At 43.8% G+C, this 19,525-nt stretch overlaps 1 protein-coding gene across 2 annotated transcripts in view; it reads right to left on the minus strand.

The window, feature by feature from the left end:
- Window positions 1-19,525, minus strand: part of FUT10 (fucosyltransferase 10) — a 108,198-nt gene that overhangs the window by 74,811 nt on the left and 13,862 nt on the right. For both annotated transcript variants that reach the window (XM_017536108.1, XM_017536107.1), the window contains exon 3: window positions 10,883-11,177. In XM_017536108.1, the coding sequence (XP_017391597.1) occupies window positions 10,883-11,105 (223 nt within the window). In that variant the 5' untranslated portion in view covers window positions 11,106-11,177. The remainder of the gene's footprint in view (window positions 1-10,882; window positions 11,178-19,525) is intronic.

Consider the following 19,525-nt stretch of genomic DNA (forward strand, 5'->3'; position numbering starts at 1 on the left):
AAAAAGGCCAGGCGCAGTGGCTCATGTCTGTAATCCCAGTACTTTGGGAGGCTGAGGTGGGCAGATCACAAGGCTAGGAGTTCGAGACCAGCCTGACCAACATGGTGAAACCCCGTCTCTACTAAAAATACAAAAATTAGCCAGGTATGGTGGCCAGTGCCTGTAATCCCAGCTACTTGGGAGGCTGAGGCAGGAAAATTGCTTGAACCCAGAAGCTGGAAGTTGCAGTGAGACAAGATCACGCCACTGCACTCCGGCCTGAGCAACAAAGTGAGACCCTGTCTCAAAAAAAAAAAAAGAAAGAAAGAAAGAAAGAAAATACAGCAGGGGTTTATGTCCTCAGAGTGGTGAGGGAGAGAACACTGTCAGAGAGAAGGAGAGGAATTAAACCTCCTTGAGAAAACATCATCTGGGCAGAGATCTGTCCAGTGTAAAGGAGTAAGACAGAAATGCATCCCAGGTAGAGCAATGCGGCAAGTGAAAGGCTCAGGGGCTGGATAATGCTTCCATGTCTGAGGGCTACAAGCAGAGCAACGTGGGGAGAAGGAACAAGGAGGACGGTAAGGAAGGAGCGCGGGCAGAACAGGCGGGCTTGCAGGCTACCGTAAGGACTAGGGACTTGAATGAGGTAAGGTCACTGGAGGAGCCTCAGAGAGTTCCCAGGCTGGATTACCTTATGTCAAATCCCATAAAAATAATTATTTGAGCTGGGTGCAGTGGCTCACGCCTGTAATCTCCACACTTAGGGAGGCCAAGGCAGGTGGATCACCTGGGGTTAGGAGTTCGAGACCAGCCTGGCCAATATGGCGAAACCCTGTCTGTACTAAAAATAGAAAAATGAGTCAGGCGTCGTGGCGCATGCCTATAATCCCAGCTACTTGGGAGGCTGAGGCAGAAGAATCACTCAAACCCGAGAGGCAGAGGTTGCAGTGAGCTGAGATTGTGCCACTGCACTCCAGCCTGGATGACAGAGCGAGACTCTGTCCCACCCAAAAAATAATTATTATTTGTTTAAATAAAAATGGAATGTCTATTTAAAACAAGTTATCTGATTGGAGCACATATATATAAAATCTATTGCCCAGTTATTACTTTTTTTTTTTTGAGACGGAGTTTCGCGCTTGTTGCCCAGGCTGGAGTGCAATGGCGCGATCTCGGCTCACCACAACCTTCACCTCCTGGGTTCAGGCAATTCTCCTGTCTCAGCCTCCTGAGTAGCTGGGATTACAGGCACGCGCCACCATGCCCAGCTAATTTTTTGTATTTTTAGTAGAGACAGGGTTTCACTATGTTGACCAGGATGGTCTCGATCTCTTGACCTCGTGATTCACCCATCTCGGCCTCCCAAAGTGCTGGGATTACAGGCTTGAGCCACCGCGCCCAGCCTACTTTTTTTTTTTGAGACACGTTCTCACTCTGTCACCCTAGCTGGAGTGCAGTAGCACAATCTTGACTCACTGCAACCTCCACCTCCCAGGCTTAAGCAATCCCTTCGTCGCAGCCTCCCAAGTAGCTGGGACTACAGGCACACGCCACCATGCCCAGCTAATTTTTGTATTTTTTGTATAGCCCAGGTTTTGCCATATTGTCCAGGCTGGTCTCAAACTCCTGGGATCAAGCAATCTGCCTGCCTCGGCCTCCCAAAGTGCTGGGACTACAGGTGTGAGCCACTGTAACTAGCCATGAGCTTCATTTTTTTGTGTCCAACTTTGTTACTGCCAAACACTCTAATTAAGCCCATTTCTTTGCTACATCCCAAAAAAGTCTTAAATCTGGCACACTATAAATAACAAATTAGCTACTATCTGCATTCAATGCACAGGTTCCAAAATAAAGCTAACTTCTGGGGGGAAAAAAAAAACAAAAAAACAACTAGTAAGAATCAACATGAAATGGATGAGATCAGCAGAAATCTCCACCCCTGAGAATGGTTCATAGATATGTCACTCCTGAAGCCTTAGGAGATACCCAATACAAGATGACTAGGGATGGCGGTATAAGGAAATCTATCAAGGTTGCTATCCCATCGGTGGTGACATAATCATGTTGGACTCCACTTGTTTCTTTTCTGTGCTTCTCCAACAAAGAAGGGGCCTGACAAATGGTGACCTCCACAGAGACATTCTAGAACTGGGTGTTGAGATGGATCTAAAAGGACAGATATCAAGATTCCAAAGTAACCATGAGGATGGACAAAGAGACCAGCGACCTCTGCAGAAAGAAGCTGGCTGTGTTCCGCAGGATGTCAGGTGCTGGGCAGCTGTCCCATGTGACTACCTAGAGCAGGGATGCAGCTTCCTAGGAAAAGAAATTATAAAAGCAAGAAGTCCAGCAAGGAAATGTCCAATGCCAGGAAGCCACCCCAGCATAAAAAAAGTTCACTTGCATCACCTGCTAGACCCACCCAAAAACACCAGCTCCAACCACCTGCCAGGTTCTGTGGGAATTCAGTCAAGGGGTGGCATAAATTAAGGGAAAAACAGTAGAGAAAGTTATAGAATATAGTCTCAAACCCTTTTAGAAAGCCTGAAAGTTTTTTCATAGTTTCAGTAAAAGTTTCAGCTGAAGGCAGCCTAAATCCCCCCTTAAATTTAGTTAATAAGTAAAGCAAATAGCTAAAGTATTTAGAGGAGTTTACCTAACTAACTTGTTTATTCATGTAGTGTTAAAACTAATCTTTGAGCCAGATAGCCCTCTCAAGAAGTTGACCAGGGATATTACCCGCTAACAGTGTTTGCTTTAAGCATCAGAACATGTGCTTTAATCTCTTCACTCCAGTAGTGTTGACTCAAGCCTTTGTCAATTAAACTTTACTAAATAAATGCAAGTCTTTCTAGCTGGTGGGGGCCAGCAGCTGCTATCTCTTTGCAGCACTCTCCGAGGAGTCTGTACACAGCCACAGCTCCTCAACCAAACTAGCAAAGCATAATATCTGTGTGTCAGTGTACTTTATTCATCTGTCACTAGGTCAAGTCTACAAGACAGACCCCCGCAAGTAGAGACCCTGACAAGGTTCACAGGACATAAAGCCACCCAGCCAATTAAGAAAAGTCCTGTTGGTGGAACCCCATCTCTACTAAAAGTACAAAAACTAGCCGGGCGTGATGGCACATGCCTGTAATCCCAACTGCTGAGGAGGCTGAGGCGGAAGAGTTGCTTGAACCTGGGAGACAGAGGTTGCAGCGAGCCAAGATCCTGCCATTGCATTCCAGCCTGGGCAAAGAAGTGAGACTCTGTCTCAAAAAAAGAAAAGAAAGACAAATGTCCTGTCTCCCTCATTCTCCTCCCTGTCCTCACTGTAACTTTGACAGGCTCCAGAAATCAGCTGGAGAGGGAGGGAGAAGGGAAACCAGGAAAGGGTATAGTGCAGAAAGGCCATGGCAGCCTTACAGCAGGGAGGGGGTCTGAGCTGGGGAATGGAAGATACAACTGGCAGGACTTTGGGAGGCCGAGGTGGGTGGATGACTTGAGGTCAGGAGTTCCAGACCAGCCTGGCCAGCATGGTGAAACCCCTTCTCTACTAAAAATACAAAAATTAGCCAGGTGTGGTGGTGCACACCTGTAGTCCCACCTACTCCGAAGGCTGAGGCACAAGAACCACTAGAACCCAGGAGGCAGCGGTTGCAATGAGTAGGTATCACACCACTATACTCCAGCCTGGGTGACACGGCAAGACTCTGTCTCAAAAAAAAAAAAAAAAAAAAAGAATACTTGGAGGTCCCTTTGGCACCTGACACAGAGTAAGTATCAATTAATGACAATGAACGTTATTACTCTCCTCTGTTAGGGACAAAGGTAGCTAATGAGGCTTTCTCATTTCTTGGATGGTCCATCACTCAAGACCATGAAAGTGTTTACCATAATTCTAAGTTCACTAAGCCACCTCATGATTCTAATCCCATTCTCTGTCTCACCTGACCATAAGGACTAGGTACCCTGAACAATCAACATCAGTACTTCTGTTCCCATGAAAAGACACCAACAAATTGGCTTTTTGTTCCAAGCATGAATCTCCCATGTAGGTCAATGCCATTCAGTTCATTAAAGTTTTACGGATTTTTGGTTAACTGAAAAACCTGAGTAGACATTGACAAATGAGGACAGTGGCAGAGGTCAGACCCTTGAGAGGCCATGTCTGAACAATGACACTCCCTCCCGGGTGTGCCTTTCTTTTTAATTACACATAAACACATGAAGGCACTGAGAAATCCCAAAGCAGGCTCTAAAACAAAGGAAGCGTCGACTTTGTCTGCTCTCAGTTGTTCTAAATGTATTTCATTACAAGTCTCAGAATTCGTCACCAATAGATGGTGTACGTAGAGATACCTCATTACTTGGGAGACCTTTTCAGTTGGAACACCTGCTCTCCACCACGTCGGGTCACAGAGGACTACAGTGCTGATTCCAGCTCCATGGCTCATGATAGCCTGTGACGGAGCCACTCCATACTCTCCTCTTGTATCCACAACGTCTTTCTAAAAATCTTCCTCAGCCAGGTGCAGTGACTCATGCCTATAATCCCAGCACTTTGGGAGGCTGAGGTGGGTGGATCACCTGAGGTCAAGAGTTCGAGACCAGCCTGGCCAGCATGGAGAAGCCCTGTCTCTACTAAAACTACAAAATAATTAGCTGGGCGTGGTTGGCGGGCACCTGTAATCCCAACTACTCGGGAGGCTGAGGCAGGAGAATCACTTGAACCTGGGAGAAGGTTGCAGTGAGCCAAGATCGCACCGGTCTACCCTAGCCTAGGTGACAGCAAGACTCTGTCTCAAAGAAAAAAACAAAAAACTTATTATTTTTCTCCCCACTTCAATAAACTAGTCTAAAAAAGTAACTCCTTCACCAGTGGCTGCTTAATTTTTGTTTCAGAGAATTGTTAATGTAGCTAAATCCTTGCATTTCTCAAAGACTCAAACCAGACTCAGTTGTTATACATGCATTTGCATTTAGACACAGTATTTGCATATTTCACTGCTTAAAGTCTTTAACTAGTGCCTCCAGAAATGTGTTTATATTCAGAAAACAATTCATCTCTAGGAAGAAAGAAAAAAAGGAGATTACAAAGGTAGCAAACCAAATTTAAAATGTTCTGGTTTACAAAAGCTTCCAGGTCACACAATCCTGTGAGTTTCCTTTACCCTTAATTAGGTCAGCTTTCAATACTTCATCATTGTTTCAGCATTTTCTTTTTCAATCCCGCTGTCCCAGAATACCATTCGCAGTTGTAATTGACCTACTTAATTAGGATTGGGAACACTCAGAAGAGTGTGCTGTCTTCATTCTGTTTTGCTCAACAGATCTTATAAACAAGTTGAATTTCCAATTCTGTTTGTTAAAACAGGCATGTTAGGCAATTCCAAGACCCAAATATTCAGGTTTAATTATGGCCATGAGTGTCCATTCAAATATGCTCTAGGTCAGGTGCAGTGGCTCACACCTATAATCCCAACACTTTGGGAGGGAGAGGCAGGGAGACTGCTTGAGCCTAGGAGGTCAAGATCAGCCTGGACAACATTATAAAAAACTCCCCCGCCTGCCAATCTCTACAAAAAAAATTTAAAAATTAGCCAGGTGTGGCAGCAAGCACCTGTAGTCCCCATTACTAGGGAGGCAGAGGCAGGACAAAAGGTTATTCTAACTCCAGTGACTCCTCAACACTAGCCTATGATGTGATGGAGTATTTTTTTCTTTTTTTTTTTTTTTTTTTTTGACATGGAGTCTTGCTCTGTCGTCAGGCTGGAGTGCAGTGGCACAATCTCAGCCCACTGCAACCTCCACCTCCAGGGTTTAAGCAATTCTCCAGCCTCAGTCCCCTGGGTAGCTGAGATTACAGGTACACACCACCACGTCTGGCTAACTTTTGTATTTTTAGTAGAGATGGGGTTTCACCATGTTAGTCAGGCTGGTCTTGAACTCCTGACCTCATGATCTGCCTGCCTTGGCCTCCCAAAGTGCTGGGATTATAGACATGAGCCACCACGCCTGGCTGACGTGATGGAAAGTCGTAAGCCAACACTTGAGCCAGGAGTTGGAGGCTGGAGTGAGCTATGATCGTGCCACTGCACTCCAGCCTGGGCGACAGAGTGGAACCCTGTCTCCAAAACAAACAATCAAACAACAAATATGGTCTAGGTGAAGGAGCACACAGTCAGGAGTCAGTGCACCTTGGTTCTCCACTGGCGTACTGCAGTGGTACCAACCACTGCAATCCTGGCACATCCCTAAGTCTCCAGAGCCTCAGTCTCTCAGCTCGACAAAAAAGAGGGTAGACTCTTGAGTTTAGAATAAGTCTCTCTATTCACAAAGACTCGAAGTCTCAGCAGGGCATGGTGGCTTACACCTGTAATCCCAGCACTTTGGAAGGCTAAGGCGGGCAGATCACAAGGTCAAGATCAAGATCATCCTGGTCAACATGGTGAAACCCCGTCTCTACTCAAAATACAAAAATCAGCTGGGCGTGGTGGCGCACACCTATAGTCCCCGCTACTCAGGAGGCTGAGGCAGGAGAATCACTTCAACCTGGGAAGCAGAGGTTGCAGTGAGTCGAGATCGCATCACTGCACTCCAGCCTGGCGACAGAGCAAGACTCCATCTAAAAAAAAAAAATTCTCTAGGTCTCCATGAATATTTCCTGAGCACCTACCATGTACAAAGCAGTGTGCTATATACAGTGGGTGGGAAGAGGAACAAAGATGAACTGACGTTGCTCTATCATGACCTCTACACTCCACCAGGGAAGAAAACGCCATAGCTACCTGTATACATGATTGGCAATGTGCCTGATATATAGTAGACACTCAGTAAAATGACATAAAGGAGACATAAAATGCCCTGTGGGCATTTAGAGAAAAGGGGCTTCATCTAATGGACAGGAGTCAGGAATGGTTTGTAGGTGGCTGTGAGTTGACTTGTTTTTTTTTTGTTTTGTTTTGTTTTTGTTTTTGTTTTGAGACAGAGTCTCGCTATGTCACCCAGGCTAGAGTGCAGTGACACGATCTCAGCTCACTGCAACTTTCTCCTCCCAGGTTTAGGCGATTCTTTTGCCTCAGCCTCCCAAGTAGCTGGGATTACAGGCACATACTACTACCACCACACCTGGCTAATTTTTTGTATTTTTAGTGGAGATGAGGTTTCACCATGTTGGCCGGGCGGGTCTTGAGCTCCTGACTTCAAGTGATCTGCCCGCCTCTGCCTCCCAAACTGCTGGGATTGGAGGTGTGAGCCACTGCACCCGGCCTGAGTTGACTTTTAAAAGGTTGTTTTAACTCCAGTGACTCCTTAACACCATCCCATAATGTGATGGAAAAATCTTAAGCCAACATTAAAGATTCTCCAAGCTCTGGTCCCAATATTTATCTTTCAATCTTTATCTTTCCTGTACCCACAACTATGCTATAGCCAACCACTCTGCTTACTGTACCTCAGATATTACTCATAATTTTTTATGAAGCCTTTCTTGTTTTTTTTCTTTTTTGAGACAGGGTCTTACTCTGTCACCCAGGCTAGAGCGCAGTGGCATAATCTCGGCTCACTATAACCTCTGCCTCCCGGGTTCAAGTGATTCTCCTGCCTCAGCCTCCCAAGTAGCTGGGATTACAGGCACCCACCACCACGCCTAGCTAATTTTTGTACTTTTAGTAGAGACAGGGTTTCACCATGTTGGTCAGGCTGGTCTTGAACTCCTGACCTCAGGTGATCTGTCCACCTCAACCTTCCAAAGTGCTGGGATTACAGGTATGGGCCACCACGCCTGGCCTATGAATCATTTCTTGATCCCTCCAATAGTAGGCGCTCTCTCCTGTCTTTGAAATCCCACAAAGACTTGCCGACTTCTCTTGTGGTGTACATAGCATCTGCCCCTGCGTTACAGTTGGGTCATATCTTTTTCTCAAGATAATAATCTTAGACATCAGAAACTATATTATTCATCCATATTGCCAAAGAAATGGAAGGTATTCAGTAGATTATTCTGACACGACAAATACGAAAAGGACAACCTAGGAGACAGAACTGAACGAACAATGATGCTAAGTGAGAAATATTGGTGGCTTATGCCTAAAATCAGGACTATTCCAGTTTCAGTTTTGAACATAAGGTTTACTTGATAGAATCAGAGGGGTTAAGCTTGGAAGGTAAGTTGGAGTCAGATTACACAGAGCCGTGAATGCCAAGGTAATAAACAGCGTATATTCAGTTCTCCAAGAGAGTCACTGATCGTTTTAGGCAATGGACAGTAAGAAATTTGGCCTTCCATATTTCCATCTGAAATATGGAAGGTCAAACCAGAAGCATTCTGGTTGACACGCTAGTCTCCTTGGAATTTGGTTCGAGATAAGTCCAACCCAGACAGAAAAAGAACAACTCTTAAGCGTACTGACAAAATTAAGTGCATGACTCTGTAGACCTGTGAGTCCCGGAAAAGTCACCAAGTTATTAAAAACTGTTTTGTAGGCTTCCTGGTAACCAGACATTTATGTTCCCACTTCAGTGAAAGGATACAGACCCACACCAAAGCAGTTATTGCTAAATTTCCAAACTGGTGAAAAAGAGAAGATTCTATCTTCTTCCAGAGAAGGAAGGGAGGAGCAAAAAAGTACACTGCACACAAAAGATGTGTGTGTGTGTGTGTCTAGTGTGTGTGTATACATATAGGTACATATATGCAGACTGAGAATCCCTTAGCAGAAATGCTTGAGACCAGGAGTGTTTCAGATTTTTTATTTTTTTAAATTTTGGAATACCTGCATTATACCATTGAGCATCCCAAATATGAAATTCTGAAATCCAAAATATTCCAATAAGCACTTCCTTTGCGCATCATGTTGGTGCTCAAAGTTTTGGATTTGGGGGCATTTCGGATTTCAAATTTTCAGATTTATGATGTTCGACTTGTATATGTATATATAAATTACAGTGTGTATGTATGTATATACATGTGTGTGTGTAAACATGCATACATATATGTGCGTGCGTGTGTGCATATATGTATGCATGCAGATGTGTGTATATTTATGTACCTACATACATAGTACACACATGCATAAATGCATATGTGTATACATGTGTATGTGTCTACATGTGTGTATATGTGTATATATGTGGGTATGAACATATATATGTGTATACTGCATTAGTCCATTCTCACACTGCTATGAAGAAATACCTGAGACTGGGTAATTTATAAAGGAAAGAGGTTTAATTGATTCGGAGTTCTGCATTGCTGGGGAGGCCTCAGGAAACTTACAATCATGGCAGAAGACAAAGGAGAAACAGGCAGCAGGATGGAGTGAGTGCCAGCAGGGGAAATGCCAGATCTCATGAGACTCACTCACTTCATGAGAACAGCATGGGGAACTGCCCATGATCCAATTACCTCCACCTAGTCCCGCCCTTGACATGTGGAGATTATGGGGATTACAATTCAAGATGAGATTTTGGGTGGGGACACAGCCAAACCTATCACTATATATGTGTGTATATATGCATGTATATATGTGTATCTATGTGTGTGTATGTGTATCCATGTGTTTACATATGTATATATGTGTACAACTGGTTGTTTTCCCTGGAATAGCATCACATGTTCTTAAATTTCTACTACAGATTTCTAACAATATAAATGATGTAGAGTAGTGTTATATGTAACTTTCTATCTGTAACTTAGTTTTGAGATTTATCAGTTACATGCTCCTAACTCCAGTTCATTTTCATCATTGCATAATATTCCATTGAATTTATGTATTACACTTCATTTAATCATTTTTCTGTTATTGGACATTTAGTTTACTTTAAAAGCCTTACTTATGGAGAAAAATTTCATAATGAACAATCCATGTATATATGTGAGATTTCATGTGCTTATAAACCTAGTAGTAGAATTATTAAGTATGAATTCACATTTACTAGACCTTGCCAAACCAATATCTAAAGTGGTTATACCACAGTCAACATTTAAAACACTTAAACATTTAAAAAACTTTTTTTTTTTTTTTTTGGGATGGAGTTGCGCTCTTGTTACCCAGGCTGGAGTGCAATGGCGCGAACTCGGCTCACCGCAACCTCCGCCTCCTGGGTTCAGGCAATTCTCCTGCCTCAGCCTTCTGAGTAGCTGGGATTACAGGCACGCGCCACCATGCCCAGCTAATTTTTTGTATTTTTAGTAGAGATGGGGTTTCACCATGTTGACCAGGATGGTCTCGATCTCTTGACCTTGTGATCCACCCGCCTCGGCCTCCCAAAGTGCTAGGATTACAGTCTTGAGCCACCGCACCCGGCCCTAAAAAACTTTTTTAAAACTTTTAAACATTTAAAAAAATTTTAACACACATGTATATATAACTCCTATATATCTAAATAAAATACTTATATTGTCACACATACACACATATCATGATTCCCTCCAGAGTATCAGGGAGGGAAATGGGATAGGTCAGAGAGGGGCTCATACAGATTTTCAATTATACATGTAATATTTTATATCTTAAGCTAGGTGATAGGTACATAAATACCCCTTTTATTATCTATATTTTTTGTGTCTATAACTGAAATCTTTCTAGAAGCTTCTGTTAAAACTTGAGATATTAATCTCAACATTTAACTTTGCTTCATCTCAAATGACAACTTGAGGATCATACTCTCTTACCCAACCCTTCAGAAATGTGTTAGAGAATTCAGAAGCCACCACGCCCAGCCAGGCTTGTTTCTTTATTGTATCTGCTAAACGCTCTGGCATGCCACAGAGCAAATGAAAAGGAAATCAGGGGTGTCAACGTGTTTTCAAGGGGAGCTCCACCATCACTTTTCAGTGGTAAGCTGTAACTCAGCTTTGGAGTAAGGGAACAAAGGGAGCAAACAAAGGGAGAAAGGCGAAAGCCCCGCTTACCATAGAAGAGCAATGCTTTTGTCATGTGATGATGCAGGTAGGTCCGGTTGATGGTGAAGAAACATGCGTCTGCTCCACAGTGGCCTAACCTCCCGGTCTCCCCCGTCAGCGGGGACCACCAGAGCATAATGGGGTAGCTGTCCAGTTCCCATTTTCTTTTCCTGTTGAAGGTTAATGCTTCTTTCTTAAGAAACGCATTAAGATGCGTAGGTGCTTCTTCCATTTTTGTATGTCCATCTTGCAAATCGGAACTTTGAAACCCCTTCCTTTCAAACTTCCCCAGCTCAACCACGACCTAAAAGAGAAGACAATTATTTCCAGGGTCAAACTATGTGATTTCCTGTTGTACATCTCTCATTCATCTTGACGATTGAGCCTCTTACTAGTTGTTGCTATAACCATTGACCACAAACAGTAATTTAAGACAACATATATTTAAGCTAGGTGCACCGGCTTACACTTGTAATCTCAGTATATCATGGGGCCATGTTGGGAGGACCACTTGAGGCCAGGGGATCGAGACTAGCCTGGCCAACATGGTGAAATCCCGACTCTACTAAAAAATACAAAAATCAGTCAGGTGTGGTGATAGCATACGCCTGTAACCCCAGTTTCTTGGGAGGCTGAGTCAGGAGAATCAAATCAAATGAACTCAGGAAGCAGAGATTGCAGTGAGCCAAGATTGCGTTACTGCACTTCAGCCTGGGCAACAGAGCGAAGCTCCATGTCAAAAAAAAAGAAAAAAAGAATTGGCCAGGCATGGTGAGGCATGCCTGTAGTCCCAGATACTCAGGAGGCTGAGGCAAGAGGCTTGCTTAAGCCCAGGAATTAGAGGGTGTAGTGAATTATGACTGCACCACTGCACTCCGGCCTGGGCAACAGAGCAAGACCTTGTCTCAAAAATCAATCAGTCAATCAATCAATCAATCACAAATTTGTTATCGCACAGTTCTGAAGTCAGAGGTCTGAAATGGGTCTCACTGGGCTAAGATCAAGGGGTCAGCAGGGCTGCAATCCTCCCTGAAGACTCTAGGAGAGAAGCCTCTTTCTTGCTTTTCTTTTAGAGCTACCACCATTGACTCATGGCCTCCTTCCTCCTCTTCAAAGCCAGCAACACTACATCTCCTGACTCTTCTGATGTCACCTCTTCTCTCCGACCATGTCAGGAAAGGCTCTCCATCTTTAAGAACTTGTGATTACATGGGGCTCACATGAATAATCTGCGATAATCTCCTCCATTTCAAAGTGTGTCACATTGATCCCATCTGCAAAGTCCCTTTTGCCAACTAAAGTAACATATTCACAGGTTCCAGGGATCAGGGAGTAGACACAGCCTCCAAATATCAACCAACAAGAATGGTCAATGATTCTACTAAACACTTAAAACAAATACATTTCCCCTCCATTTCTTAAGTCGATAGGATATCCAGAAAGAGTTTTGCCTCTTAATGAAACCTATGACAGGATTGTTACCTGACTACCACTAGAAAAGGCACTCTAGGGAAAATGAGTTATAAATTACCAACTGGTTTCTTTTTTATTACAATTAAAGGAGTCATAACATGGGTTTTATGTTTCTAGCAATACTCACTATAGCATTGAGATGGTGAAATAATATCTGATGTCAAAATTCCCTAGAGTCTATGTTACCCACATGGTACACCAGAGTACTGGGCTTCCACTCACAACCACATGTTTAAGTTTATTCCAGGATAGTCTAAGTCTGGGTCACTGGACAGCTAGGACATCAGCAACAGTCATCTGGAGGGCAGGGTGGGTGTAGCAGAAACTCCAAAAGTGCTGCCTTTCATCAAATATTTTTTTGAGATGGAGTCTAGCTCTGTCACCCAGGCTGGAATGCAGTAGCACGATCTCAGCTCACTGCAACCTCCGCCTCCCGGGTTAAAGCGATTCTCCTGCCTCAGCCTCTTGAGCAGCTGGGATTACAGGCGTGTGCCACCACGCTCAGCTAATTTTTTATTTTTAGTAGAGACAGGGTTTCATTGTGTTGGCCAGGCTCATCTCGAACTCATGAACTCGTGATCCACCCGCCTTGGCCTCCCAAAGCGTGGAATTACAAGCATGAGCCACCATGCCTGGCCTTTTCATCAAATTTTAAGACTTGGTATTGTGCTGAGCACAGTGGCATGCACCTTTAGTCCCAGCTACTCGGGAGGCTGAGACCAGAGGATCGCTTGAGTCCAGGAGTTCAAGGCTGCAGTGCGGTATGACTCCACCACTATACTCCAGCTTGAGCAACAAAGGAAGACTCCATCTCAAGAAAAAAAAAAAAATTGATATTAATATGATAATTGATATGGCACTAGGTATAGAAATATGCTAGAGAAGCCAGGCGCAGTAGCTCACACCTGTAATCCCAGCACTTTGGGAGGCAGAGGCAGGTGGATCACGAGGTCAGATAGAGACCATCCTGGCTAACACGGTGAAGCCCCATCTCTCTTAAAAAAACAAAAAAAAGAAATATGCTAGAGAAAGGGTTGAATGGCTCCATATGTAACTGAAAGTTTAGTAGTCAGACTATGAAACAAAGCAGTAAACAGTAAGGCACATTTACATTTCTATATGTTAACTGCTCTACCAGTCAGCTATGGAGGACGTTCTCCGGGCAGCCCTCAGATCCTGCTTTTAGGAGCCGAGAGTGGTACCTTTTGTACGTGCTTGCTGCTCCCGGTGATAGATAAAGGCCACTGATCACTGATGCGTTGCATGGAGTCTGTAACTCCCTGGGGAAGGCCCGTGACTTTCATTAGATTCTCAAAGGTATCCAAGGCCAAAAAAAACAACACTGAGTGAAAGCCAAACAGCATTCCAGGAGTAAGGAATTATATCGGCTTTACAAAACTATGGATCACCTGAGACAAAGTCAACGCTAGAGCAGCAGGGCCATCACTGAGAGCTAAATTCTGCCTGTTGCCAACAGCTCTCTCAGCGTTTTTATGATGGCACAATGTGGCTCTCCCCAGTAGTCTGATCCAAGGGAGATGACTTGTAGCCACAAAACTATCTTTTCATCTGACCTTCTTCCCCTGCAAATGTACAACCAGTCACTTAAAAGAAAGGCTTTTAGAAAGCCATAGGATACAACTCCAAAGGTGAAATTTATTCCACATTTCAGATCAATATCTACTATGTGAGCTATAAGTTCATTTCCAAAGAATAGCGATGCTTTTAAGAAGAGATTCTTCTTCTGCCAAACAACTTTTATTTTTGGGGGGAGAGTCTCACTCTGTCGCCCAGGCTAGAGTGCAGTGGCATGATCTCAGTTCACTGCAGTCTCCAGGTTCAAGTGATTCTACTGCCTCAGCCTCCTGAGTAGTTGGAATTACAAATACAAGCCACCATGCCCGGTTAACTTTTTTGTATTTTTAGTAGAGACAAGGTTTCATCACATTGGCCCAAACAGCTTTTTAAAACACATTATCTTCAGGTACCACTACCGGGTTGTAGGAAATATAGCAGAATAAAGGAATGTATTCAATAAAACCATAAGGATAAAATTAGTCAATCCCACAATTAGAAAAGTTAAAAGGACAAATGACCCAGTTTTAACAAGCCTATGACATGGAATAAAAGGTGCAGCAGAAGAAACTTTTTCATAGTGAAAAGAATGAAAACATAAAGTTTGAGACTCACCAACCAAATGCAATGTATGGGTTTATTTATTCCAAATTCAAACCAACTCAGGCCACACATGGTGGCTCATGCCTGTAATCCCAGCATTTTGGGAGGGCAAGATGGGTGAATCACCTGAGGTCAGGAGTTTGAGACCAGCCTGGCCAACATAGTGAAACCTCGTCTATCTTAAAAATACAAAAAATTAGCTGGGCATGGTGGCACAGCCCATTTCTCCTAAAAATACAAAAATTAGCTGGGCATGGTGATACAAACCTATAATCCCAGCTACTTGAGAGGCTGAGGCAGGAGGATCACTTGAACCCAGGACGTAGAGGTTGCAGTGAGCTGAGAATGTATCACTGAACTCCAGCCTGGGCAACAGAGCAAGACTCTGTCTCAACAAAAAAAAAAAAAAAAAAAAAAAAAAAAAAAAAAAAAAAAAAAAAAAAAAAAAAAAAAAAAAAAAAGTTACAGTGCTAGCAAATAAACAAAAAACAAAGCAGCTATTTTACTCATCCTAAGCACTTTTGGAAAAAAGGAAATTGTTGAAGGAACCATCGTTAACTGAGTGAATGAAGATGAAGAGCTCAGTAGCAGCTTAGTGAGGATTTTTCTGGCTTTGTTTGACTTCTTAGGACTTCTTTGGCGGTCTGGTAAGGCCTATGGATTCCTTCTCAGAGTAATGGTTTTGAGCATGTAAAATAGAATGCATGAGATTACAAAGGGAAAAAATATATTGGAACACATTTCTGGTCCCAGATAAGAATCCCCAAGGGGCTGATTTCCCTTCAGAGGTTTGCTTGATGCTGTAACTGGCCATCTGTGCCCTTGGTAGATACAATTAAGAGGATGGAAGATGATGTGGAGAGGTTTCCTGGGATAACTGGGCAAAACAAATTTGAGAGAGGAGTAAGATGAAGGGGTTAAAGGTTATTTGTCTAACAACCTTGAAAGCATTATGCTAAGTGAAAGTAGCCAGACACAAAAGGTCACATATTGTAGGATTCCATCTATAGTAAATATCCAGAATAAGAAAATCCAAGGGGACAGAAAACATATTCATAGTTTCCATGAGCTGGGGGTAGACAGAAATCAGGGGGGACTGTTGAATGAGTATGAGATCTGGGATGATGAAATGTTTTGGAAGTAGAGCTGATGGCTGCATAATGTGTGAATGGACTAAATGCCACTGAATTGTGCACTTTAAAATGGTTAATTTATTTTGTATGAATGTTCCCTTAATTAAAAAAATATATATATGTGTCACCAATGAAAAAGATAGCCTGTAAAGCAATTAAGTGAGCCCAGCATGGTGGCTCACGCCTGTAATCACAGTACTTTGGGAGGCCAAGGCAGGTGGATCGCAGAGGTCAGAAGTTCAAGACCAGCCTGGCCAACATGGTGAAACCTCATCTCTACTAAAAACAGAAACTCCTTTATTCCCAGCTATTCAGGAGGCTGAGGCAGGAGAATCACTTGAACCTGGGAGTTGGAGGTTGCAGTGAGCCGAGATCATGCCATTGCACTCCAGCCTGGGTGACAGAGCAAGACTCCATCTCAAAAAANTTTGAGACAAACTGGGAAAAATTTAACATGGCCAAACATACAGAGAATATCCAGTAGTTATTGTTAATTTTGTTGGCTGTGATAGTAGCAGTACGGTTACATTAAATTTTTCAAAGTTCCTATCTGTGAGAGAATCATATTAACATACAACTGGTGAAATGCTATTATGTCCCGGATTTGCTTTAAAATATTCCAAAATATATTACTAAATTATTTATGCAACTAAAAAGTAAAATTCAAAAACAAATATACATATATACCCAAAGAATTTACAGTTTATACAAAATATAGTTAAATGTGAATGGAAAACAACGTCTAAGTTTTTCTCCAGAGAACTATAATGTTTTAGCTTAAGTGCAGGTGACTATAATATTTTCATGTTTAGATTAATATTAAGTAAACAATTTATGTTATAGAATCTGCTATGGGCTAAATTGGTTTTGGTTTTTTTTTTTTGCTTGATTGGTTTTTTGAAACAGAGTTTCACTCTGTCACCAGGCTGGAGTGCAGTGGCATGATCTTGGCTCACTGCAACCTCTGCCTCCCAGTTCAAGCAATCCTCCTGCCTCAGTCACCCAAGTAGTTGGGACTATAGGTGTGCACCACCACACCCAGCTAATTTTTTGTATTTTTAGTAGAAATAGGGTTTCACAATGTTGGCCAGGAGGGTCTAGAGCTCTTGACCTCGTGATCTGCCCACCTCAGCCTCCCAGAGTGCTGGGATTACAGACGTGAGCCACCATGCATGGCCGCTAAATTGTATACTCCCAAAAAACTCCTATGTTGAGGTTCTTACTCCCAGTACCTTATAACGAGACTATATTTGGAACAGGGTCTTCAAAGAGGTAACTGAGTTAAAACAGGTGGGCCCTACTCCAGTATGACTGATGTTCCTATAAAAAGAGAAAATTCTGACACAGACACTTGCAGAGAGAAGGCAGTATAAAGATACAGGGAGAAAACAGTCATCTATAAGCCAAGGATAGAGGCCTGTAAAAAAATTAATTTGGGTTGTGGAAGCAAGCCACTCCACCTGCGGTATTTTGTTACAGACGCCCTAGCAAACTAACATAGGATCTATGACATGATATTTCTTTTCTATTTATCCTATCTTTACCCTAGTCATGTGGCAAATTATTTCATCTGCCTAAAAACAGGAATGGAGGCCAGGCGCGGGGGCTCACACCTATAATCCCAACACTTTGGGAGGCCAAGGCAGGGGAATCACTTGAGGTCAGGAGTTCGAGACCAGCCTGGCCAACGTGGCGAAACCCTGTCTCTACTAAAAATACCAAAAATTAGCTGGGCGTGGTGGTGCGCGCCTATAGTCCCAGCTACTCAGGAGGCTGAGGCAGGAGAATCAGTTGAACCCGGGAGGCAGAAGTTGCAGTGAGCTTCATATGGTGCCACTGCACTCCAGCCTGGCAACAGAGCAACACTCTGTCCTGGATACCTCCAGCACAAACAAGGAAGGAGGCACGTTGCCTCTCACCAGAATCCCAATGTGGCAGAAGGCAGCGGTAGAAGTATAGGACCAGACTGTCTGCCAAAGTGCTTTAATAAGCACTATCTCATTCAACCCAACGCAGAAGGGAGATCCCGCAGAGTGAAAAAGCCTAGAGAGCACCTTAGTTTCTCAGTCTCACAAGTGAACTACTCACAACCACAAATAACCTTTAAAGGTTGTGTGGAGGGCCAGACACAGTGGCTCATGCCTGTAATCCCAGCACTTTGTGAGGACAAGGCAGGCAGATCAGCTGAGGTCAGGAGTTCAAGACCAGCCTGGCCAACATGGCAAAACCCCATCTCTACTAAAAATACAAAAATTAGCCAGGCATGGTGGCAGGCACCTGTAATCCCTGCTACTTGGGAGGCTGAAGCAAGAGAATCACTTGAGCCCAGAAGGTAGAGGTTGCAGTGAGCCAGGATTGCACCACTGCACTCCAGCATGCGCAACAGGGGCAAAACTCCATCTCAAAAAAAAAAAAAAGTCCTGAGGAAGTCAGGTGCAGTGGTTCACACCTATAATCTTAGTGCTTTGGGAAGCCAAGGCAGGCAGATCGCTTGAGTTCAGGAGTTCAATACCAGCCTGAGCAACATGGTGAAACCCCATCTCTACAAAAAAATAGAAAACCTAGCCAGGTGTGGTGGTACACACCTATAGTCTCAGCTACTCAGGAGGCTGCATTGGGAGGATCTCTTGAGCCTGCGAGGCGGAGGCTGCAATGAGCCAAGATCGTGCCACTGCACTCCAGCCTGGATGACAGAGTGAGACCCTGTCTCAAGAACAAAAAAAAAAAAAAAAAAAAAAAAAAAAAATTAGGCCGAGGCAGGCAGATCACTTGAGGTCAGGAGTTTGAGACCAGCCTGGCAAACATGGTGGAACCTCATTTCTACTAAAAATACAAAATTAGTCCCGTGGCAGGCGCCTGTAATCCCAGCTACTCGGGAGGCTGAGGCAGGAAATCACTTGAACCTGGAAAGCAGAGGTTGCAGTAAGCCAAGATCACGTTGCTGCGTCCCAGCCTGGGCGACAGAATGAGACTCCATTTAAAAAAAAAAAAAAAAAAAAATAGCAAGGCACAGTGGCGCATGCCTGTGGTCCCAGCTACAGGAGACGCTGAGGTGGGAGGACTGCCTGAGCTCAGGGAGGCTGAGGCTGCAGTGAGCCGAGACTATGCCACTGCGCTCCAGCCTGGGTGACAAAATGAGACCCTGTCTCAAAAAATAAATAAATAAATAGACAGATAGATAGAAATCAGTGAATGAGGCCGGGCACAGTGGCTCACGCCTGTAATCCCAGTACTTTGGGAGGCTGAGGCAGGCAGATCATGAGGTCAGGAGTTCAAGACCAGCCCAGCCGGCATGGTAAAACCCTGTTTCTACTAAAAATATAAAAATTAGCTGGGCATGATGGCAAGATGCCTATAATCCCAGCTACTTGGGAGGCTGAGGCAGGAAAATCATTTGAATCCAGGAGGCAGAGGTTGCAGTGAGCTGAGACCATGCCACTATACTCCTGCCTGGGCAACAGAGCAAAAAAGGAAGAAGGAAAGGAAAAAGGAAAAGAGAGGAGAGGAGAGGAGGGGAGGGAGGAAGGGGAGAGAGAGATAGAAAGAGAAAGAGAAAGAGAGAGAGAGAAGGGAAGGAAGGAAGGAAGGAAGGAAGGAAGGAAGGAAGGAAGGAAGGGGGAATCAGTGAATGAAGTTCAGAATAATTCACTAAGGGATACAGGTAGGAGAACTAAGCAAACATTTCAGTTCATTCATCCATACACAGTCCGTGAGACATGCATTAACACAGATGCCTGCGTTCTGCATTTACTGCAAGATACAAACTATCTTGTTCTCAGAATAGTCCTTGCTTCTTCAAGAATGCAGTCTTGGCCGGGCACAGTGGCTCACGCCTGTAATCCCAGCACTTTGGGAGGCCAAGGCGGGT

This window comes from Cebus imitator, unplaced genomic scaffold (assembly GCF_001604975.1).
Source record: "Cebus imitator isolate Cc_AM_T3 unplaced genomic scaffold, Cebus_imitator-1.0 Scaffold5, whole genome shotgun sequence".
NCBI classification, from domain to species: domain Eukaryota; kingdom Metazoa; phylum Chordata; class Mammalia; order Primates; family Cebidae; genus Cebus; species Cebus imitator.